The sequence below is a fragment of the Hyla sarda genome, chromosome 8 (assembly GCF_029499605.1).
Source record: "Hyla sarda isolate aHylSar1 chromosome 8, aHylSar1.hap1, whole genome shotgun sequence".
NCBI classification, from domain to species: Eukaryota; Metazoa; Chordata; class Amphibia; order Anura; family Hylidae; genus Hyla; species Hyla sarda.
In genome coordinates, this window is record NC_079196.1 from 123747921 (window position 1) to 123773847 (window position 25927).

General features: G+C 44.5%; 1 protein-coding gene across 3 annotated transcripts in view; it reads left to right on the forward strand.

Annotated features, from left to right (window-relative positions):
* Window positions 1-341: 341 nt before the first annotated feature.
* CFAP410 (cilia and flagella associated protein 410) overlaps window positions 342-25927 on the forward strand; it is a 68537-nt gene continuing 42951 nt past the window's right edge. Inside the window, exons 1-4 of one of the 3 annotated variants that reach the window (XM_056534984.1) lie at window positions 342-631; window positions 14451-14469; window positions 21166-21212; window positions 23339-23568. In XM_056534984.1, the coding sequence (XP_056390959.1) occupies window positions 552-631; window positions 14451-14469; window positions 21166-21212; window positions 23339-23568 (376 nt within the window). In that variant the 5' untranslated portion in view covers window positions 342-551. The remainder of the gene's footprint in view (window positions 632-14450; window positions 14470-21165; window positions 21213-23338; window positions 23569-25927) is intronic. The other 2 variants (XM_056534983.1, XM_056534986.1) reach the window with 2 other exon arrangements.

Here is a 25927-nt window from a genome sequence, read left to right on the forward strand (position 1 = left end):
AAAGCTATAATAAATTGGACTTTTTTTCATTCCACTCCACCCTTTTTTTATCAGTTAAATAGCGTCATAACCCCAGCCATACAATGCACGCCCCTATAAACAGCCATGTCCACAGACAAAAAACGCTGGAATGAAAAATTTAAAATGTTGTTGGCAAAACTGTCTGTATCAGTAAGGGGTTAACAAACATGTGGCGCCCAGTCATCTGTCTCCACATGCAGGTAAGAAGCAAGGCTACAGCTGCTTCGCTCCACCCTTCCGCTGCACTAGTATTGTGCCCGCAGTATAATTAGCTGAGTAGCGGTCATGTGACCTTAACAAGATGACGTCAGGACCTTTTATCAGCCTATACACTCCGTCATTTACCCAAGATATAGGGAGGATTACTTCTTCCGGTTGACAACCTGACGCTTTCTGCCGAAATCGAGGCTTGAAACGCAAATGCGTCCTACGCACAATCCACTAAGAATTTTTACCACGCCCCATAGCGACCAACGGGCGCGTCAATAGCCTTAGATACCTGCTGCCGAGTGGTGACAGCAATACTGCCCATGATGAAGTTAACGCGAAAACAGGTTCTGTCCCGGGCGAAGGCGTCCGAGCTGGACAGTGTGAGGAAACTGAACTGCTGGTGAGTGAGCGGGTCCTGGTCGTAGGTGCCAGTGCAATCAGCTGCCTCTTATCGGTACCCACATACCAGAGGTCCACACTGTACTCGCTGTACTGTCCTTGGACAGTGGGGGGGGGGGGGGGGGGCAGTGTTTTACGCTTTCCATATTGTGCTGTATGGAGTAAAGCAAAGGTATCATAGAGAGTTGCATTGTTTAACCCCTTAGTGATGCAGCGATTTTCCATTTTTTGCGTTTTCATGTTTTCCTCCTCTCCCTTTAACGTCCATAACGCTTCCAATTGTCAATCACTTTTCAATCTATAGGGCTTGTTGTTACTTTGTACTTAATTGTACCTTCTAATGGCCTCATTTGTCTTACCACAGAATGTATGGTGAAGGTATTACCAAAAATGTGTATCACAGTATTTTTGTAAGTTATGGCGGTTCCACGGTATCTAACGGCATTTTCCACCCCCCCCCCCCAAAAAAAAAAAAACATGTGACCCGTGGGCACTGCTTCTCTAAATTCTGCATGAATTCATAGTCAATACACTTCATTAGGATTCCTGCAGCAGAAATTCTGATGTGTGAATGGCACAGTGGAATCCCATTGAAGTGTATTGCCTATAAATTCATGCAGAATTTTCATTCAGAATTAAAGGGAACCAGGGATGGTGAAAATATGAAGTTATAAACTAGTCACCGCCGCCACCGTAAGTAGTCACCTGGGCGGGGAGCTCTTCTCACCTACTCCCGTTCTTCGGCCAGGAGCGACGCCCCCTCCGCTTGATTGATGTGCCGCGTCATTGTTCCGCTCACTGAACGGACGGAGCAGAGCGATGATGCGGCCATCAATCAAGCGGAGCGGGCGTCGCTGCCGGCCGAAGAACGGGAGTAGATGAGAAGAGCTCCCCGCCCAGGTGACTACTTACGGCGGCGGCGGTGACTAGTATATAACTTCATATCTTCACCATCCCTGGGGGCAGGAGCGTCCCCCGGGAATGGTGAAAATAAAGATTTTACCCTATATAACGCTTTGCCAAGCGTTATATAGGGTAAAATCTGTTGATTGGTTCCCTTTAAGTACAGAAATTCTGCCGTGCGAAACAGGCCTTAGGGGGTTTAGTTTCTACACAGTTCAAGTTACCTTTTGTAATATGGTTGTTTAAAATGTTTTGAATATAATAAATAAAGAAAACGGCTCCTAAAAATTCCCACCACTGAGGTCTCCATACCTACTGGGACACTATACTGTCATGCAGCAGCATCTCACTTGTCCATGAGTCATGGACATGGCTGCATGAGCAGATGCACCAATCACATCCCACCACCATAAGGGAAAAACATGCCCCTTCGCCTGAGAGGATTTCAAACACTGTGAGCAAATGAAAAGAGGTATTTTTTTTATAATAAATATAGGTGATAGAGGAATAAAAATTAGACGTACAGGATTAGATACTGAGTTACTAAGTAAATGTTTTGGGGGAGATCTCACAAGTACGCTTTATTAAATTGTCATCTTTTGACCCTAATATCTTTTTTTATTTTACCTATACGGGACTGTATGAGGACTCATTTTTTGTGCCTTGATCTGTAGTTTTTATTGGTATCCTTTTTATATTGATGTTGTTTTTTGATCGCTTTAAAAAAAAAAATTCTGGTATATGAAGTGACCAAAAATATGCAATTCTTGACAAGCACAGTGCTCCCTGCTGACATCTCTGTCCATTTTAGGAACTGTCCAGAACAGCATATGTTTGCTATGGGGATTTCCTTTTACTCTGGACACTTCCTAAAAATGGACAGAGATGTCAGCAGAGAGCACTGTGCTCATGATGTCAGCAGACAGCTCTGTGTTTCAAACGGAAAATAATTTCCATTGTAGTATTCAGCAGCTAATAAGTACATGAAGGATTAAGATTTTTTAATAGAAATAATTTAGGAATCTGTTAAACTTTCTGGCACCAGTTGATTTAAAAAAAAAAAAAAGTTTTTCACCGGAGTACCCCTTTAATGTTTTATTTTAAGAGTTTGGATATTTACACACAGGAATATTACATATGTTTGTTTATTTTTTTAATACTTTATTTATAAAAGGAAGGTAATTAAAACTTAGGGGGAGGGGTTGTACACATGTATTACTTAAAGAGTACCTCTTATCAACAAAAACTTTTGCTATATTAAAGTTGAATCCCTAATGACTACATTTCTAATTGGTTTTAATTAAACATTTTGCTTCCTTTAACCCCTTGGGGACAGAGGGTTTTTCCATTTTTGCACTTCCGTTTTTTCCTTCTTACCTTTTAAAAATCATAACTCTTTCAATTTTGCACCTAAAATCCATATTATGGCTTATTTTTTGTGCCACCAATTCTACTTCGTACTGACGTCAGTCATTTTACCCAAAAATCTATGGCGAAATGGAAAAAAATCATTGTGCAACAAAATTTACCTATATACGCCATTTTGTAACTTTTGCGGGCTTACATTTTTACGCAGTACAATTTTATGTACAAATGACACCTTATCTTTATTCTGTTGGTCCACTCGATTAAAATGATACCCTACTTATATAGGTTTGATTTTGTCATATTTCTGAAAAAAATCATAACTACAAGCAGAAAAATGTATACGTTTAAAATTTTCATATTCTGACCCCTATAACTTTTTATTTTTCCGCCGTGATCTGAAGTTTTTAGCGGTACCATTTTTGTATTGATCCGACTTTTTGATCGCTTTTTATTCATTTTTTCATGATATAAAAAGTGACCAAAAGTACGCTATTTTGGACTTTGGAATCTTTTTGCGCGTACGCCATTGACTGTGTGGTTTAATTGATGATATATATTTATAATTCAGACACTTCCGCACGTGGCGATGTCACATATGTTTATTTTTTATTTTTATCTACAGTTTTGTTTTTTTTTAAATGGGAAAAGGGGTGTGATTCAAACTTTTATTAGGGAAGGGGTTAAATGATCTTAACTTTTTTTTTTTTTTTGCAACGTTATAGCTCCCATAGGGGGCTATAACACTGCACACTCTGGTCTTTTACATTGATCAATGGTTCCTCATAGGAAACCATTGATCAATAATTCTGCCACTTGATTGCTCATGCCTGGATCTCAGGCACTTGGCGATCGGACAGCAAGGAAGAAGGTAGGGACCCTCCTGCTGTCCTACAGCTGTTTGGGATGCCGCGATTTCGCCGTAGCGATCCTGAACAGCCCCCTGAGCTAACCGGCATTAGTGTACTTTAAATTTAGATGCAGCGTTCAACTTTGAACGCTGCCTCTAAAGGGTTAATAGTAGGGATCGACCGATTATCGGTAAATCCGATATTATCGGCCGATAATCACGATTTTGGGCATTATCGGCAATTACCTTGCCGATAAGCCGATAATGCCCCGCACCGCGACCGCCACCCCCCGACCCGCCGCACCGCACCGCACCCCCGACCCACCGCACGCCCGACACACCGCGTCGCACCCACCACCGTGATGCTGGGCGGTATATCGGTATGGATTTTTGCCCATACCGCTATACCGGCCGGGCCCCTCCCCCACCCTCCGAGTCAATAAAAAAATTCATCTTACCCGTAATGGGGGTGGTCCGGGCCATCCATCCTTCCTTCCTGTAGTGTCCGGGGGCGTTCCGGATGAAGAGTGAACCGGTCCGGGCTGTCCTTCTTCTCCGGCGGTCATCTTCTCCACTCCGGGCAGGCTCCGGCCTAGTACACTGCATAGACGCCGCTGCGCCGTGACGTCAGGTGCGTCGCTGCGCACGGGCGTCACTGTGCAGCAGCATCTATGCAGCGTTACTAGGCCGGAGCCTGCCCGGAGTGGAGAAGATGACCGCCAGAGAAGGACAGGCCGGACCGGTTCACTCTTCATCCGGAACGCCCCCGGACACTACAGGAAGGAAGGATGGATGGCCCGGACCACCCTGACAGGTAGGGGGAGAGAAGCGGGTGGCAGCCTATGGCCCCGCAAAAGCCACTGCAGATCATTTAAAGCGCCCGCTTTAAATCAATGATCTGCAGCGGTGTCTCAGGGGGTTAAATAGCCCATAACTTATACCGGAATATCGGTATAAGTTATCGGCTATCGGCCCTAACCTGCACCGATTATCGGTCCTAAAAAAAACGATATCGGTCGATCCCTAGTTAATAGCATGTGGCAACGTGATCAGTGCCGCGCGCTATTAGCCACAGGTCCCGGCCGTTGTTAGAGGTCTTGCCCGACCCGCTATGACGCCCTCCATCCCCAACAGCTTAATGTCCTTTTTAAGTTTTAAAAAGTGACCACTAGGGAACTCCCTAGCAGTCCTGCCTCAAGCCTGTGTATTGATTTCAAATCACACTAGAGGCAGGGCACAGGCGAGCTCAGTGCATCTCTCCACCTGTCACTCAGACAGGCCGAGCAAGTGCTGAGCTCGTACACGAGCAGGGCGTGCTCCTGACCCACCACGTTCCTTATTCCTGCAGTGCACGGCAGCTCTGTCCTCCGAACAGGGAGGAGGAGACTCAGGATCTGCCGTGCCCACCGTGTGCCGGGTCTGTATAAGCGATCCCGAGAGGGAACGCAGCAAACAGCCCCTACAGGGCCACGTCCACTTCCTCCCCTCGCACAGTGCTCTGAACTGATCTACCGAAGTGGAGAGAAAAAAGGTATTTTTAGGGGAGTTTTAGGTAGTTTTAGGGAGAGTTTAGATGGTAATAGGTACGCTAAAGTATTTTTTAAAGTATTTTTTACAATTTATTTTTTAATCCGTATAGGGTAATATTACATGGAATTGTTTGATTGCTAACACTGTTCAAAGCTGTGCTATCGCACAGCATTGATCAGTGTTATCTGCACTCTGTTGCTCTAGCCTACTGCAACACAGAGAACATCAGACAACACAGAGACAGGTAAAGACCCTCCAGCCATCAAGTAAAGTAGCAACAAACCACAACATAGAATTGCCTTCTTTAGGTATGGCAATTGGCTTTGATCGCTGGATCAAAAGTGTTAATAGCTTCGCTATTGTGGCCCCTGGCTATTAATTCCAGCCTGCTCCATAGTTGCTGCCATGTGCATGATGCAGCAGAATCACATTGGAAGGCTGCTCCACTTTAAGAGGGGAAGACCTGGAAAAAAGCTTTTTTGTAGTTTTTTCCGAAAATTTGAAAAAAAGAGAAAAAAATTACTTCTATTAACCCCTTGATGACCATTTTGACCCTAAGGACGAAAGCATTTTTTTCCAAATCTGAACTGTCACTTTATGCATTAATAAGTCTGGGATTCTTTTATTTATGAATTTGATTCCGAGACTGTTTTTCGCGACATATTCTACTTTATGTTAGTTGTAAATATTTGTCAGTACTTGCATCATTTCTTTGTGAAAAATGAAAAAATTTCATGAAGATTTTGGATAATTTAGCATTTTTCTGACTTTGAAACTCTGCTTGTAAGGAAAATGGTCATACCAAATAAATGATATATTGATTTACATATACAATATGACCACTTAATGTTGGCATCATAAAGTTGACATGTTTTTATCTTTTGAAGACATTAGAGGGCTTCAAAGTTTAGCATCAATTTTCAAATTTTTCACGAACATTTCAAAATCGGAATTTTTCAGGGACCAGTTTAGTTTAAGTGAATTTGAGGGTCTTTTTTTTTACAAATCCCCCATTATGAAAAAGGCACTCCTCAAAGTATTTAAAATGACATTCAAAAAGTTTAACCCTTTAGGTGTTTCACAGGAATAGCAGCAACGTGGAGGAGAAAATTCCAAATCTTTATTTTTTACACTAACATTATTGTAGCCCAATTTTTTTCATTTTTACAAAGGGGTTAATAGGAGAAAATGCCCACCAACCCAATTTATAACCCAATTTCTCTAGTTAGGAAATACCTCATATGTGGATGTAAAGTGCTCTCGGAGTGCACTAGAGGGCTCAGAATGAAATGAGCAACAATGGACTTTTGGAGAGCAAATTTTGCTGAAATGGTTTTTGGGGGGCATGTCGCAATTAGGAAGCCCCCATGATGCCAGAACAGCAAAAACAAACCACATGGCATACTATTTGGGAAACTACACCCCTCATGGAATGTAATAAGGCATACAGTGAGCGTTAAAGAGTACCTATCATCAACTACACTCTCCCTAATCCGCTTCCCCATCTGTCCCTGACTCTAACTCTATCCCTGTCCTTTTTTTAATTCAATACCCCCTATAAATACCTTTTTTTTTATTCTTCTCTCTTTGGTAGCTCAGTTTGGTGCTGTGTGCGAGAGGAGGAAGTAGGTGTGGCCCGGTAGGTGCAACGTCATCTGACGCCTGACCGGGGCTCGCTCACACCCTTCTTCCTGTATGCAGCGATCCCTCTCGGGAGCGCACATACAGGCTGAGTACAGGGCAGGGACTGCAGCTTCTGTGTCTCCACTCTGTTTGGCTTTACACGTGCCATAGAGAGTGGCGGAATGTCGGCGTGAGACTGAAATCAATGAAAAAGTTTGCGGCCAGGGACTCCTAGGGAGACCCCTAGTGGCCACAGTTTCAAAATGAAAATAGAACAGACATAAAAGGAATATTTTTTTTTTTAAATATTTTCATACAATCCTATTAGAAAGTTGATCTATAAAGAATAAGCTGTAACATGTAAAAAATTGATTAAAGGTACTCTTTAACACCCTACAGGTGATTGACAAACTTTCGTTAAAGGAGTACTTCGGTGGAAAACAATGGCCCTCATTTACTATTCTAAACCCGACTTGTTTTGTCAGGTTTTTTTGGCGCATCTTTGTCTGCGACATGTCGCAGACATCGTGCGCCAGTCTGCGACACGATGCAACATTTTTTCCCGACGGACCCGATGTGGATTCTCCCAAACCCGAAAAAGGGGCGTAACCCGACATTTCTGAGCTTTCCCACGTATTTATAAAGGTTTCCAACCCAAATTTGTTGAATTGTAGTGGATTTTCCTGACAGCTCAGAGGAGTTTGAAACCAAAACCTACAACACCCACGTGTGACAAACAGGATGCGACAGAATAATAAATACCAGGGGAAAAAAGCAGTCGGGTAAGAAAGCAACATAGACTTACAACCCGATTTTCTAAGTAAATCAGGGCCAATGTTTTTAAAATCAACTGGTGCAAAAAGTGCTTATCAGCTGCTGTATGCTCCACAGGAAGTTGTATAGTTCTTTTCTGTCTGACCACATTGCTCTCTGCTGACATGTCTTTCCATGTCAGGAACTGTCGAGAGCAGGAACAAATCCCCATAGCAAACATATCTGCTCTGGACAGTTTCTGATGCGGACAGAGGTGTCAGCAGAGAGCACTGGGATCAGACAGAAAAGAACTCTACAACTTCCTCTGTAGTACGCAACAGCTGAAAAGTACTGATAAGATTTTGTTACATTCCGTAACATTTGTTACATTCCGTGAGGGGTGTAGTTTCCAAAATGGGGGGGATCCACTGTTCTGGCACCATGGGGGCTTTGTAAATGCACATGGCCTTCAATCCTAGCCAAATTCTCTCTCCAAAAAGATAATTTTGCTCCTTTTTCTCTGAGCATTGTAGTGTGCCCGCAGAGTACTTTACATCCACAAATGGGGTATTTTCTTACTCAAAAGAAATGGCGTTACAAATTTTTTTTTCTACTGTTACCCTTTGTGTAAAATGAAAAATGTGGGGTAACACCAGCATTTTAGTGAAAAAAATAAAATTTTTCATTTTCATGTCCAAATTTAATGAAAATGTGTCAAACAACTGTGGGGTATTAAGGCTTACTGCAGCCCTTATTAACTTTCTTGTGGGGTGTAGTTTCCAATATGGGGTCACATGTGGGTGTTTTTTTTTTTTTTTTGCATTTGTGTCAGAACCGATCTGCCACCCCTGTGCAAATCACCAATTTAGGCCTCAAATGTAGATGGTGCGCTCTCACTGTGCCCTGTTGTGCACCTGCAGAGCACTTTACATCCACATATGGGGTATTTCTGTACTCAGGAGAAATTGCGTTACAAATTTTGGGTTACAAATCTTTTTCTCCTTTCACCTCTTGTGAAAATGAAAAGTATGGGGCAACACTAGTATCTTATTTTTATTTTTATTTATTTAGGTTTTTTTACGCCAACATGCCGTTGTAGCCCCTAACTTTTCCTTTTCATAACGGGTAAAAGTAGAACCCCCCCCCCCCCCTTAAAAAAAATTTGTAATGCAATTTCTCCAGGGTATGGAAATACCCCATATGTAGCCCTAATCTGTTGCCTTGAAACAGGGCTCCAGAGGGAGAGCGCGTCATGCACGTTTGAGGCCTAAATTAGAGATTTGCATTGAACCGGACCCCGATGCAAGCATGGTGTGCCTTATCCACCAAAAATACCTTACGGTAGTGTTTCCCAAACAGGGTGCCTCCAGCTGTTGCAAAACTGCCAGCATTCCTGGACAGTCAATTGCTGTCCTGAAATGCTAGGAGTTGTTGTTTTGTAACAGCAGGAGGCTCTGTTTTAGAAACGGTGCTGTTGAGACGTTTTTAATTTTTATCGGGGGGGTAACTGTGTAAGGGTGTGTATATGTTGTGTGATACTCCTTTATTTTGATTAAGTGTAGTGTAGTGTTTTTAGAGTACATTCACAGGGGCAGGGGTTTACAGTGAGCGGCATAAAATTTGCTGCAGCTTAAACGTGCACCAGCAAACTTACTGTAAACCCCTGCCCGTGTGAATGTACCCGGGGATGGGGGCTGTTGTAACAGTCTAAGGCTGGGTTCACACTACGTTTTCTCCCATACGGGAGCGCATACGGCAGGGGGGAGCTAAAACCTCGCGCTCCCGTATGTCACCGTATGCGCTCCCGTATGTCATTCATTTCAATGAGCCGTCCGGAGTGAAAGTTCGGTCCGGTCGGCTCATTTTTGCGCCGTATGCGCTTTTACAACCGTACCTAAAACTGTGGTCAACCACGGTTTTAGGTCCGGTTGTAAAAGCGCATACGGCGCAAAAATGAGCCGATCGAACGTTTCACTCCGGCCGGCTCATTGAAATTAATGACATACGGGAGCGCATACGGTGACATACGGGAGCGCGAGGTTTTAGCTCCCCCCCCTGCCGTATGCGCTCCCGTATGGGAGAAAACGTAGTGTGAACCCACCCTAACATAGTGTTTCTGCACCGGTGCATAACTACAACTCCCAGCATGCACAGACAGCCAAAGGGCATGCTGGGAGTTGTAGTAGTGTGCCTCCAGCTGTTGCAAAACTACAACTTCCAGCATGCACGGTCTGCTGGGAGTTGTACTTTTGCAGCAGCTGAAGGCACACTGGTGCGGAAACACCAGGTTAGGTAACAAACCCTTACTCAGTGTTTCCCAACCAGTGTGCCTCCAGCTTTTGCAAAACTATAACTCCAAGAATGCACTGACTTCCCAAGGGCATGCTGGGAGTTGTAGTTATGCAACAGCTGGAGGCGTAGCGGCGTCTATGCAGCTACTAGGCAGGAGCCTGCCCGGAGTGGAGAAGATGACCGCCGGAGAAGGGCAGCCCGGACCGGTTCACCCTTCACCCGGAACGCCCCCGGACACTAGAGGAACGATGGATGGCCCGGACCACCCCCATTACGGGTAAGTTTAATTTTTTATATTGACTCGGAGGATGGGGGAGGGGCCCGACCGGTATAGCGGTATGGCCAAAAATCCATACCGGTATACCGCCCAGCACTATGGTGGGGGGTGCGCCGCGGTTCGGTGGGTCGGGGTGGGGGCGGTGCGGGGGTGGGGCATTATCGGCTTATTGGCAAGGTAATTGCTGATACCGATAATGCCCAAAATCGGCATTATCGGTCGATCCCTAATAGATAACATATGTATATTTGTAATATACATTGGGTAAAAAAAATTATTATTTTTTTTTTTTTAAGTGAAAAAATGCTATCCCTGCCGCTATTGCCTGTGTGTGTCTCTAGAGAGACAAGATTCAGGAAGTGAGGGCAGGACAAGCAGGTCTCTGTGCAGGCTCCTGGCTTGTCAATCAGTCTTCTGTGTGAGCCAGTGGTGTGTGATAGAGCCTCACTGCACAGAGCACTACTTTTCCCACCCACACTCTCTGTTTTTTGTCTCTGCATATATACACAGGGATGTGGGAATCCTATCGGCCGACGCCCGGGACAAGTTGTTTTGGGCGCCGGGCAGGTGAATTTTTCATAGATTTAGCCCTGTATCGGCTAGCAGGGCCGGACCGACTTCGGAAATTTCACCTCACACCCGCACTCAGGGTGTATGGAGGGGGCGGCAGCTCCCAGCTGATTTCAGTAGCCGGGGGCCGCTGCTCAGAGAACCCACCCCGTGCCCCAGTCTGTCCTCCTTCACACAGAAATCCTCCTCGTGCAGTGCAGTCTGTCCTCCTCACACTCAGCAGTCATTATGGAGGTCAGGAGCCTTTCTCCCCTCCCCCCCTGCTCTGTGTTTTCCCCGTGCAAACTTGCAGCCTCTCCGTGGTAGATGAGGTCCTGTGGAGACAGAGCATGGGGAGGGGGATGGAGCTGTGTGCGGGGGAGGGGAGGAGCTGTGTACCTAGCTGTGTTCGTCCTCACTCTCCCTGCTTCTTGTGTAATATAGAAGCAAGTGAGTGTGAAGCAGTGTGAAGCTCAGGTGAGGAGGCCGAGCATGCAGGCGGCGGGAAGGGTGGTTGTATATGTATGTAATGTATAATTGGGGGGGGTGTATCAGCAGCGGCTGTATGTGTATGGTGTATGTATGATGTATGGTGTATGTGTATGGTTTGAGTGTATGTATAATGTGTGTATGATGTCTGTGTATGTGTGTATGTAATGTATGATGGGGAAGCAGCGGCGGGTGTATGTATGATGTGTCTGTATGTATGATGTATGTTTGTAATGTATAATATAGGGGGCAGTGGCCGATGTATATATGTATGATGTGTCTATGTATGTATATACTGTATAATATAGGGGGCAGTGGCCGGTGTATGTATGTATGATGTGTCTATGTATGTATATACTGTATAATATAGGGGGCAGTGGCCGATGTATGTATATGTATGATGTGAGTGTGTGTTATGTATAATATAGGGGCAGTGGCCGGTGTATGTATGTATATACTGTATAATATAGGGGGCAGTGACCGGTGTATGTATGATGTGCCTATGTATGTATATACTGTATAATATAGGGGGCAGTGGCCGATGTATTTATATGTATGATGTGAGTGTGTGTTATGTATAATATAGGGGCAGTGGCCGGTGTATGTATGTATATACTGTATAATATAGGGGGCAGTGACCGGTGTATGTATGATGTGCCTATGTATGTATATACTGTATAATATAGGGGGCAGTGGCCGATGTATGTATATGTATGATGTGAGTGTGTGTTATGTATAATATAGGGGCAGTGGCCGGTGTATGTATGTATATACTGTATAATATAGGGGGCAGTGACCGGTGTATGTATGATGTGCCTATGTATGTATATACTGTATAATATAGGGGGCAGTGGCCGATGTATTTATATGTATGATGTGAGTGTGTGTTATGTATAATATAGGGGCAGTGGCCGGTGTATGTATGTATGATGTGTCTATGTATGTATATACTGTATAATATAGGGGGCAGTGGGCGGTGTATGTATGATGTGTCTATGAATGTATATACTTTATAATATAGGGGGCAGTGGCCGGTGTATGTATGATGTGTCTATGTATGTATATACTGTATAATATAGGGGGCAGTGGCCGATGTATGTATATGTATGATGTGTGTGTGTGTGTGTTATGTATAATATAGGGGCAGTGGCCATTGTATGTATGTATGATGTGTCTATGTATGTATATACTGTATAATATAGGGGGCAGTGGCCGATGTATGTATATGTATGATGTGTGTGTGTGTGTTATGTATAATATAGGGGCAGTGGCCATTGTATGTATGTATGTATGATGTGTCTATGTATGTATATACTGTATAATATAGGGGGCAGTGGCTGGTGTATGTATGTATGATGCAGGGGTGTGGAAATTTTATTTAAAAAAAACTACTTGTCCACGGGACTAAAATGGAGCAAAATCTACTTGTCCCTCATGACGATCCACTTGTCCGGGCCAATTTTCGCTTTTACGCTCTAATTTTTTCCTCCTCGCCCTATAATAGCCATAACTACCTACTATAGGGATACCTTTTAATTTTTCAATAACTTATTCTCTGAACCAAAAAAAAAACAAAACAAAAAAAAACAAATATATATATTATATATTAGTTGAAGTGAAATTGAAATAGTAAAAGATAATTTTGCAGATTTTCTTTTCTACGCCATTTACCTTGTGGTTGAGGTAACATGTTAGTTTTATACTTTAGGCCGCCTGATTACAGCAATACCAGATTTGTATAGTTTACTTCATGTTTTACTAATTCTGAACTTTTTTTAATTGCCATTTTTTAACCCCTGTAGCTTTATTTTTTTTCCGCATGCCAGGCTGTATGAGGGCTCATTTTTTGCGCCATAATCTGTTTTTTGTATCGGTACCATTTTGGTATTGATCTGACTTTTTAACTTTTTTTTCTGGGATATTATAAAAATTGCAAATATTTGGTTTGGTATTTTTTTACATTTACCGTACAGGATACATAATGTTATATTTTAATAGGTTGTACAATTACGCACAAAGCGATACCAAATATGTTTATTTTTATTATGTTTGCATGTTTTTATATAGGAAAAGGGGGTGATTTGAACTTTTAACATTGAAGGGGTTAATGCAGCGGTCTTCAAACTGTGGCCCTCTAGATGTTGCAAAACTACAAATCCCAGCATGCCCGGACAGCCAATGGCTGTCCTGGCATGCTGGGAATTGTAGTTTTGTAACAGCTGGACGGGTACAGTTTGAAGACCACTGGGTTAATGTGTCTTTCAAACTTTTATTACAACTTTTTTATTTTATTTAAATTTTTTTTTACTCTTTATTACACTTATAGGAGGAATCATTAGATTCTTCAGACAGATGAATAGAATTCTATTGAACTCTATTAATCTGTGTGCTCTGTGATCTACAGGAGTCTCTACAGGTGACTGGGAAAGCTGTTTGACGGTTATTTGTTATTTTAGTATGTGGGGGTTGGGACAGAGAGATTACTTGTCTATCCATAGGATAGGGGATAACATGCTGATCGGTGAGAGTTGAACCGCTGGGGGTCTCAGTGGTCGGACCCTCACCGATCAGCATATTACCAGATATTACATATTATCAGAAAACATGCTGACATGGTAATACCCCTTTAAATGCTGGAAAAGTAAGGTGAAGCTGCTTTCACCCAACTTTCCTGATGGTATTATCTATGCCAGGAGACTGGGAAAGTTGGGTGACAGGAATCATTCACAGTACGTCTCCAGCTTTTGTCACCCAGATTTCCCAGTCTCCTGACATAGTCTCTTTAGGAGACTGAAAAAGCTGTGTGACAGGGAGAAGGTGCGCCAGACCAGAAGTCAGGCGCGGCTGCAGCCTAAATCGGGAGTGCTTGCTGACCAGGGAATCCTGGACAAGTGCCCTGCTGCTGGTGAGCGATTTAGAGAGTGTGTTTCCCCCTGTAGTGCCGGATTTGCCACTGGGAATCGTGAACTGACACACGCAGCCACCCGGCCACATCAGGGAGCTTGCACTGCAGTTGCTCTGTGACTGCTGGCAGCACATCCACAGCGTGAAATACACTGTGGATGCGCTGTGTGTTACCCTACCCTTAGTAAATATGTGATTTTTGTTCACATACTGTGCACTATAATTTGAGAAAATATGTACTTCTTACTTCAGAATTATTTATATATATTTCTGTCTTTATTTCAGGGGAAGCCGTCTTACTGACGTAAGTAAAATCTGCATGCCTTGAAAAGCATACTTATGATTTGTTTTATTTAGGAGAATTCCAATGTCGGGTAAAAAAAAAAAAAATACTGCAGAAGCATATAGCATTGCTTAGCTGTCTGCTCTAGGTTTAAACTCACCAAAAATCCATTTGTTTTTGTTGGTATGTAATCCTCTCCACTACCATTTCTTCTCACTACTCTCTGGTTGAGCAGTCGCTCAGTATTACAATGCATTGCAGTCCAAGACAGATGATGCCCTGCACTGCAACTCCACTATAGTATATCGCGCTAGGCTTTCCTCGTATAATGACCCTCTCGGTGCTCACATGTGACTGTCCAAAATAAAATCCAAACAGGCGATTAGAAAGAATGAAGCACTCACCAGGTATTTTTTTGAAAATCGCAAGCTTCTATATTGCATGTCAGCCAGCAGCATTCCTACATGTGCGGGAGAGCGGACAGGGAGAGCAACGTGGGGGAGTGCACTCCACCTGTCCACTCTCCCGCACATGTAGGAACGCTGCTGGCTGACATGCAATAAAGAAGCTTGCGATTCCCAAAAAAAGACCAGGTGAGTATTTAATTCTTTCTAATCTCCTGTTTGGACTTTATTACAATGCATTGCTTTCCCTCAGCTCTTCATCACAGCCCTTCTACCGTGCCTGCTCTTCTGGAGCACTGCTGCCAGTTCCCCTTGCAGAGCTGCTGCATAACATTTCAATAGACAGCATACTATTGCTCTCCAGTCAACTTCTGTATTCATTCTCTGTCAGCTCCTCTGGTATCATTCATCACAAAAAAAAAATGTAATATCCCAATAAAGATATAGATATGTATATGACAGAGATGGTGTTGAAGGCGGTAGGGGCTGGGCAAAGGTTGTGACACCACTGAAGCCAGTACAATTTGTGATGACACTAAGTAAGTTACATATCTTAGGGTGATATTTTAATGTAAATATATTTTCTGATACCAGATTACTCCTTTAAGTTGTAAATTCTGACTACTTGTGCAATGAAAAGGTCAAATTCTGTGATATACAACATGAAGTAAAACTAGGACACTATTCCCTAGGAAGTGTTTTCTGTAAATCAGTAAGTCTGAAACATGACTAGAAGGGCTCCCTGATGGCCAATCCTGGTGGTTCCCTTCAGTTATCCTACCTTATATGTCTGATAAAAACTCCCAACTGTTAAGCTATTATTTTTTTTTAGCATCTCCCCTTTTTTTGATTGTCAACAGCCATCTAAGGCTCAGTTCACACCTGTTTTCATTTTTTTTTTTTTGGTTTGTTATAGAAGCAGAAAAATGAAAATTATGGCAGTGTCTGATCTGTTGCAAGATGGACACCAGCAGCCTTGATGAACTTTTATTGATTTTGGAATCTTTTAGAGTTCTAGTCATTGTTCTTCATTTTACTGGAAAAATATATTGCAGCATGATTCACTATTTTTTTCCAGGCAAATTGAAAAGAATTAGCAAAGGAGGCTCCTAACATAAACCTAAACAAAGGTTGTATAAATATACAAGTATTTCATCAGGTTTGGGAACTGCTGCATCCACTATTGAGACATAGAACCAGGGATGTGGAAATCCTATCGCCCAACGCTCGGGACAAGTAGTTTTGGGCGCCGGGCAGGTGAATTTGTCATAGATTTATCCCTGTATCGGGCAAGCAGGGACAGACCGACTTCCCCCTTATTTTTCTTTAATGCTGGTGTGAGATGCAGGAGCGGATGCAAGTCTGCACCTCACACCGGCGCACAGTGTATGGGGGGCGGGGGCAGCGGCGGCGGCCCCCAGTTGACCGCAGAGCCTGAGGTCGCACGTTTGCGTTACATAATTAAGCCACGCCCCCTTATCTCCCCTCCCGGAGGATGGAGGATGCAGCTCAGAAGAAACAGCAGGGGGAGAGAAAGGACGTAGACAGCTCGGTACACAGCTCCATCCCCCGCACACAACTCTATCCCTCCCCCTCCCCCTGCTCTGTCTCCACAGGACCTAATCCACCATGGGGAGGTTGCTAGTTTGCACGGGGAAAACACAGAGCAGGGGGGGTGAGGGGGAGGACGCAAATCTCACCTCACACCGGCCAGTCTGACTACAGCTCTGATGTCCACTCATAGCCAGCTCAGTTGAGGAGGCCGAGAATGCAGGCGGCAGGAAGGGTGGTTGTATATGTATGATGTGTGTATGTCTGTCTATGTGTGATGTGTATGTAATGTATGATGTGTGAGTGGATGTGTGATGTGTATGTAATGTATGATGTCTGTCTATGTGTGATGTGTATGTAATGTATGATTGGGGGGGCAGCGGCCGGTGTATGTATGATGTGTGCATATGTATGGTGCATATGTATGGTGTGAGTGTATGTGTGATGTGTGTATGATGTCTGTGTGTGATGTGTATGTAATGTATGATGGGGGGCAGCGGTGGGTGTATGTATGGTGTGAGTGTATGTGTGTATGATGAATCTGTGATGTGTGTGTATATAGTGTATGATGTGTGGGGGCAGTGGCGGGGGGTGTGTGTGTGTGTATGTATGATATGGGGACAGCGGCTGGTGCATGTATGACATGTGTATGTTGTGTATAGGGGCGGACTGTCACGTCAAGGGCCCGTGTGTCGGGGGGGAGGGGGGGGGCGCCAGTTGTGCCATCTAATTTTATTTATTTTTAGTGGCTTCTGGCCACCCGCTCTAAATTGCACCACCAGAATCCCGCCCCCTTCATACTTGCCCGCTAACCAAGAGCCCCACAGATGCACACAAACACGCCCGAACCAAAACTACAACTTCCAGCATGTTGCACCATAACCTGAACTGTAGAACTATAAAGTGCAACATGCTTGGAGTTGTAGTTTTGGTTCGGGTCAGCTGCAGAGCCATAGTCTGCATCAGGGCATGCTGGGAGTTGTAGTTACTAACTGCAATTCTCAGTATTCCCTGACACATCCTATGGCTCTGCAGCTGACACAAACCAAAACTACAACTCCCAGCATGTTACACAATAACCTTAACTGTACTACTATACAGTGCAACATGCTGCAACACCCACACAACCATAGGCTGTATCAGGGCATGCTGGGAGTTGTAGTTATCTAGTAACTAAATGCAACTTCCAGCATATTGAGACTGAAAAATAGTGATCAAAATATTTTCCTTTCCTAATAAAAGTTTCACATTTTCTTTAAATAAAAATAATGTACAAAAATAAACATAAGTGGTATCGCTGCATGTGGAAATGTCCAGGCTATTAAAAAAATAATGTTAATTAAACCGTACGGTGAACGGTGTAAATGTAACAAAATAGTCCAGAATTGCTAATTTTTGGTCACTTCATATGAGAAATTTTTTATAAGGTGATCAGAAAGTTACATCTAGACTTTTTTGTGGTTGCTTCGGGTGTAAAAGGAGCGAGCTACAGCTTTCCCCTAATAGCCCGGAATGCTGCGATCTCCGTGGTCGGCTATTAAACCATTAGATCAACGCCGTCAAAGTTGACAGCAGTGTCTAAAGGGATCTTATCTCCATCCCTGGTGGTCTAGTGGGGTGAATCGTACTATTTTGGTTGAAATTATTTTATCTACCAGGATAAGTGGATTTCCTTGAGGGGCAAGTACCGTATATACTCGAGTATAGGCCGAGTTTTTCAGCACGATTTTTCGTGCTGAAAACACCCCCCTCGGCTTATACTCGAGTGAACTCCCCCACCCGCAGTGGTCTTCAACCTGCGGACTTCCAGAGGTTTCAAAACTACAACTCCCAGCAAGCCAGGGCAGCCATCGGCTGTCCGGGCTTGCTGGGAGTTGTAGTTTTGAAACCTCCGGAGGTCCGCAGGTTGAAGACCACTGCGGCCTTCAACATCATCCAGCCCCCTCTCACCCCCTTTAGTTCTGAGTACTCACCTCCGCTCGGCGCTGGTCCGGTCCTGCAGGGCTGTCCGGTAAGGAGGTGGTCCGGTGAGGAGGTGGTCCGGGCTGCTATCTTCACCGGGGAGGCCTCTTCTAAGCGCTTCGGGCCCGGCCTCAGAATAGTCACGTTGCCTTGACAACAACGCAGATGCGTCGTTGTTAAGGCAACGGCTCTATTCCGGGCCGGAAGCGCGGAGAAGAGGCGCCCCCGGTGAAGATAGCAGCCCGGACCACCTCCTCACCGGACCACCTCCTTACCGGACAGCCCTGCAGGACCGGACCAGCGCCGAGCGGAGGTGAGTACTCAGAACTAAAGGGGGTGAGAGGGGGCTGGATGATGTTGAAGGCCGCAGTGGTCTTCAACCTGCGGACCTCCGGAGGTTTCAAAACTACAACTCCCAGCAAGCCCGGACAGCCGATGGCTGCCCGGGCTTGCTGGGAGTTGTAGTTTTGAAACCTCTGGAGGTCCGCATGTTGAAGGCCGCAGTGGTCTTCAACCTGCGGACCTCCGGAGGTTTCAAAACTACAACTCCCAGCAAGCCCGGACAGCCGATGGCTGCCCGGGCTTGCTGGGAGTTGTAGTTTTGAAACCTCTGGAGGTCCGCAGGTTGAAGACCACTGAGGGCGAATGATGAGAAGAGGATGATGAAGGGGGGGGGGGGGTGTGGGGATGATGAAGGGGGGTGGGGATGATGAAGGGGGGGGGGGGTGTGGGATGATTACAAGGGGATGATGAAGGGGGGATGTGTGGGATGTGTGGGATGATGACAAGGGGATGATGAAGGGGGGATGTGTGGGATGATAAGGGGATGTGTGGGATGATAAGGGGATGATGAAGGGGGGATGTGTGGGATAAGGGGATGTGTGGGATGATGACAAGGGGATGATGAAGGGGGGATGTGTGGGATGATAAGGGGATGTGTGGGATGATGACAAGGGGATGATGAAGGGGGGATGTGTGGGATGATAAGGGGATGTGTGGGATGATGACAAGGGGATGATGAAGGGGGGATGTGTGGGATGATGACAAGGGGATGATGAGGATGTTAATGACGGGTCTGGATGATGACAGGGGGGGATGAGGTATTTCCCACCCTAGGCTTATACTCGAGTCAATAACTTTTCCTGGGATTTTGGGTTGAAATTAGGGGTCTCGGCTTATACTCGGGTCGGCTTATACTCGAGTATATACGGTAGATTGTGTTCCACTTTAGTCCCTTGGACAAGTAGTTATTTTTTTTTTTAAATTTCCACACCCCTGATAGAACATACATTCATGTAGGAAACGTAAGAAGCTCGGACTGGCGTGGGCTATGCCTGTAGCTTGATAACAGAAGAAAGGAGATTGTCCAGTGCAGATAAGTATGGAACGGAGCTGTTTATTGCGTAATCAACTTCGGTACATGGACAAAGTAGACATAGGTGACGTGTTTCGGCCCTGCAGTCGGGCCTTAGTCATTCAATTTGTAAGAAGATGTACAAGCCTAAAATGGGGAATGTATCCCATGGTCTCCCAATCCAGGAGATTCATCATGGAATAAAATCCCCTCCCACCCTGCACAGGTGCATAACAGCCTCATATTCAGTCTTGATGCCTCCATGCCGTATGGGGTAACATGGACAACATGGAAAATAAATCACATAATATCCATATTGTGAAAAATCACGTTGGTGATAGAACATGTATAAAAAGGAGAACATATATAATTTTATTGATAAACAATTCAAACACCAAAGTTATTCAGTGGTCCCTCAACATACGATGGTAATTCGTTCCAAACGACCCATCGTTTGTCGAATCCATCGTATGTTGAGGGATTAGTGCAATGTAAAAAGAGCTTTTAATACTCACCTACTCTCCTCACCGCTCCCGATGCTGTCCCAGGGGCTCCCGATGCTGTCCCGCTGCTCCGGCGTCTTCTTCGGGATCCTCTGGCTTCTTCCGCATCTTCTCTGGTGTCCGGGCCTCGCTTTCTGGTGACGTTATTACGTTGATGCGCCGGGACGGCGTGCGCAGTGACGTAATAACGACTCCCAAAAGCGAGGCCCGGACGCCGGAGGATCGCGAAGTGGACCCGGAGCAGCGGGGATAGGTAAGTGAATCTGTCCGGGATGCTTAAAATGCTATCCGACAGCAGCTTAAGCATTTTGCGCTGTCGCATAGCAGTTAATGCGATGGCCCCGACATATATAAAAGCATAGTATGTCGATGCTGACATCGACATGCGATGGCATCTGAGAGGCCATCGTATGTCGATTTGATCATATGTCGGGGCCATCGCATGTCGGGGGGGTTACTGTACTAGTATGATGTTATAGAAAAAATACCACACATCATAAAAGTAGATACAGGAGTATTGGCAGGAAAGGACATCAACTTCTGGACATAATAGGACAGAATAGCATAGTAAACACTGGATAATAATTTTGAAAAAAAAAATCATAATGAAATGAACAATTGTCGAATTGTTTTGTAGACACCAGTGGTTGCATCACAGTATTAAAGGCATAAGTGGGGGAAAAAGCATCAAAGGGGAGTCACACCAAATGCCCCAGACCTTTGGGAATTTCTACAGCAGCCTATATGCATGTATGCAATTTAGCCAACTATACTTAATGAGAAAACTTAATGAGAAAACATTCTGTTACAAGGTAATATCAGTACTACATACTCTAATATACAAACAGTCAATACTGAATGTTCTTTTTATTTATCTGTGGTTGAATGACACCTGCTGTATTGGTTTATACATTGTGCATTGTTATTATTATTATTTTTTCAGATCTCCATATGTCATGAGCTTCCAAACATTGAAGTTATGACGCTAAGGTAAGATTTTTTATTTTCTTTTTTGGATGACCTGAACATAAACATTTGATGTGCTTAACCCCTTTTTTTTTTTTTACTTTTGCTTCTGCCTTCTAAAAGCCAATACCTTTTTTACCTACAGACCCACGTGAGGGCTTGTTTTTTGCAAAACAAAAAAAACCACTTGAATTACTGCAGTGCATACACTGACTTGCTGCTGGGTAGCACCTCCCTGCAGTACAGGGAGGTACTAAATGTTCTGTACTACTATTTATCTGTGCCAGGGTCAGCTGCTCCTTTGGACACCAGGTGAGGGCGGATACATTTTAATTTTTTGGGACACTGTGTGTACTGTACAGGACCCTGAAGAAGCTCCTTTTTTTTTTTTAACCTATTAGTTATATACTAATTTTCCTTTAAAGCGCTACTGTCATGAAGTTTGGGGCATATAACCTAACAGTGTGTGTATTGTGTGTTTTAATACTGATCTGTTACTCCCCTTATCTGTAGGTGCGCACCAACGTAAATTCTTGCTCACTCTCCCAGCACCTCCGTGCGCCTACTAGAGGCAGTGCACAGGCGCAAAAGAGGTGGCAGACATCAGGAGCGAGTGTACGCTGGGGAACGAGCGCTTGCTCTGAAAATTCACGTCGGCGCCTCTAGCAGTGCATGGGCGCACGGAGGTGAGAATTAACATTGGCACGCACCTAAAGATAAGGGGAATATGCACTGGGACTGGTGTGTCAATCACACAGTGGTCCCAGCGTTGACATATAGGGGAGAGGCTATGCCATCGGACTGTTGGAGACAATTTTTTGGGGGTAATAAAAGCTGCAATAAAAAAAACTAAAAGTAATGGTGAATACATATTAAACACACAATTCACCCACTGTTGTTAGGTTACTTGCCCCCAACTTCATGACATTTGCCCTTTAATCCTCACTTTTTCCTATAAGTTAACATATTTATATGTAATCTTTATATATACAAACAATGTACAATAAAATCAGTAACAAATAATACAGAGTATAGAAAGAAAAGGTGGATACTCGGAAATGGTGTACTCAGAGGTCCAGAGTCTGTATGTTCATAGGGGGGAAAAAAAAAAATACAATCAAAAATAGACGCTGGTGTTATAACAAAATATCAAAGAAAGGTACTTATAAAAGTGACTTGTGCCAGCGATTAAAGGAGTTAGCGTTATTACAAAATAGCCAGGTAAGGCGTACAAATAGGGCAAAGAGCCCCTGCCCCAGTCACCAATCACACCTCCAACGTGTTTCCCCTAAATCCTTGGTCTAGGATTGGTGGACAGAGGCTCCTGGCCACAGTAGCGGAACATGCGCACAGTAGTCTGTGCCCATAATAGCATAGCAACTATGAGTACATGATGACGCATTAACCTTTACTTACCTCCAGCACTTCCGCGGTGACTCCGGTGTCCCGCTCTGGTCCTGGCTGAGATCCCCCTACTGTGAGAAAACATGATGCGTTGATCCAGAGTAACTTCAGGCCCAGAGATCATACATAGACTGCACATCACAGCAACCAGTGATTGGCTCAGCAGCAGTATAAAACTCTAGGCCCCGATGTCACTCTGTTTCTTATATTATCAGCCACTAGGGGTCCTCGTTTGTAGCAGATGCTGACATGTTCCTGTATCACTGCAGTGTGTGCCTCAGCTGTACATGAAACCGGGACACAGTTCACAAAGTTCACATGCAGGAATTTGCACCAACGCTCCCCTAGAGTAGAATTCCTGCAACTTTGCCGCAAACACCAATTTAGATGATTCCCAAGAGCATAATTTACTGAAGTTATTAGATGGGATTACAATCTTGGTGTGTGTATATATAGGTATAGTCCTTGTACTATTGTAATTTTGAAACTCTTGTGTGCTACCATGAAAGTAACCTCTGACTTTGGTTGTCTTAAAAAAAAAAAAAATAATAATAATATAATAATAAAATAAATAACAAACCAAGATAATCCAGCTCACCCCTTTAATACGCCTTTCGTGTCATGGATCAGCTAGGGCAATGCTGAATGTGTAAAACCAGTGACATGGCATTGATGAAGGTTTGCCAGACATGAGTAATTTTAATGGTTATTTAACAGTTTTAATGATGATGTACCTCTTTTTTCAGTGCAAATAGCATTTCCACATTGGAACCAATAAGGAGCTGTCAAAACCTGACTGAATTATACCTGAGGAAAAATAACATTTCTAACATGAGTGAACTTTACTACCTTAAACATCTTCCAAGACTAAAAATATTGTGGCTGTCAGAAAATCCCTGCTGCAACCCAGATCCACATAAATATAGAATGACTGTGCTAAGAAACCTTCCCAACCTACAGAAACTAGACAATCAGGGTAAGAAAATGTGTGATATTGCTTCTAATTTTGATGCATGCTTTGCGAAGGGCATACTATGTATTTATTTTTTAAGAAGTGACTAGCAGTGTAATGGCAACATCATATTTTATTGGATTTTCACGGAGCAGAGGCCCCATTATGGAGATCACAATTAGACACTTTCAACCACAAGTAGACACCTATCCCCTATCCTGTGGATAACCTTTAACCCCTTAAGGACCCTTGACGTACGCGTACGTCATGACACCCTGGTACTTAAGGATCCATGACGTACGCCAAGGAGAATTCCGGCCCCGCGCGGGGATCGGACTGGGATGCCTGCTGAAATCATTCAATCATTCAGCAGGCATCCCGTGCAAATGCCCGGGGGGGGGGGGGGGTGTCATCAGACCCCCCATGTAGGCCAGAAGCGACTACCAATAGCAGATCGGGGGCGGAGGGGGGTTAACATTTGTTTTCCCCGTCTGGCCCCCCCACAATAGGCGGGACAGAACGGGGAAACCGAAGGGGACCGGCGCCGAAGATCCACTTACCCATCCGGAGGCAGCGGGTGACGGAGATCGAGGGGGAACGATGTCATGCGGCTGGATCCTACGGAAGTCGGTGAGTTGCCTAGCAACATCTGGAGGGTACAGTTTAAGACCACTATACAGTGGTCTCTAACTGTAGCCCTCCAGATGTTGCAAAACTACAACTCCCAGCATGCCTAGACAGCTGTTTGCTGTCTGGGCTTGCTGGGATTTGTAGTTTTGCAACATCTGGAGGGCCACAGTTTGGAGATCACTTTGCAGTGTTCTCTAAAACTGTAGCCCTCCAAATGTTGCAAAACTGCAAATCCCAGCATGCCCAAACAGCTGTCTCGGCATGCTGGGAGTTGTAGTTGCGTACCTCCAGCTGTTGCATAACTACATCTCCCAGCATGCCCTTCGGTGATCAGTACATGCTGGGAGTTGTAGTTTTGCAACAGCTCGAGGCACACTGGTGTGAAAATACTGAGTTAGGTAACAGAACCTGACTGAAGGTTTAACAACCAGTGTGCCTCCAGCTGTTATACCCCTTATTAACTTCTGTGAGAGGTGTAGTATATAGTGGTATCTAATCCGTCAATGTTATTTCTCGAGATCAGGACATCGAGAAATGGGATCTGGTCCCTATGTATCTCGAAGGTAAAGCGTAATCCTAGGTCATTTTGATTAAGTGCATCCACAAACTCCCCAAACTGAATTGATGACCCATTCCAAAGAATGAATATGTCATCAATATAACGCGCCCACAGACCGACCAGTTCCATGTAGCGTAAAACACTCTCACCAAAAACAACCGATTCCTCCCACCACCCAAGATAGAGATTTGCATATGTGGGGGCGCAGGGGCTCCCCATCGCGGTCCCCCGCGTTTGACGGTAAATACGCCTATCAAACAGGAAATAATTTCTGGTGAGAGTAAATCGCAACAAATCAGAAACTAGTCGGCTGTGGTCACGAAATTGGACACCCCTTGTTTGGAGAAAAAAGTCAACCGCTGCTATCCCAAGATGATGTGGGATAGAGGTGTATAAAGACTCGACGTCTATGCTGGCCAATAGGCAGTCGCCCTCAAGGGACAGACCATCCAGTTTTTGCAGTAGGTCTGTGGTGTCTCTGGTCTCTGGTGTAGGAAGGTGATGCCATTACAAAGGGTTTCAGTATGGTGTCAATGTAAATACCCACATTCTGAGTAATGTTTCCTACACCAGAGACTATTGGACGACCCTTGAGGGGAGACGTGCCCTTGTGGACCTTCGTCAGAGCATAGAACGTCGAGATCCGAGGAAAGCGGGGTACTAAAAAAATCCTCATCACTTAGTAAGTTGAGGCCTTTAGCCCCCTCAACTATCTGTTTAAGTTCAGAGAGATAACCCTCAGTCGGATTTCCCTTCAAAATCTCATAACTGGTGGTGTCCGCTAGTAAAGTAAGACACATTTCACGATACTGTGACCAGTCCATGACCACAATGTTACCCCCCTTATCGGAGGGCTTTATGGTCAGGGACTGGTCACGCTCCAAGGACTGGAGAGCCGCCATTTCCCCATGTCTAAAGTTGGAGTGTCTGTCAGAATAAATCTGTTCTAGTTCACCAGTCAGAAGTCCCAGAAAGACATCAATGCACGAGATATCCCCAGCCGGGGGCATCTTTGTGCTCTTATTCCTGAGAGTCGTAAAAGGACCCTGACCACTGGTAGCCTCACTCTCAGATAGTAAGCCCACCAGAACGTCAGCGCCCTGTAGTACATCCCTGGGTAATCCCAGTTCAAGAGCCCTCCTCCTCTCAACATTGATATGATGCTTATGCCATTGTAATTTGCGTGTAAATAAA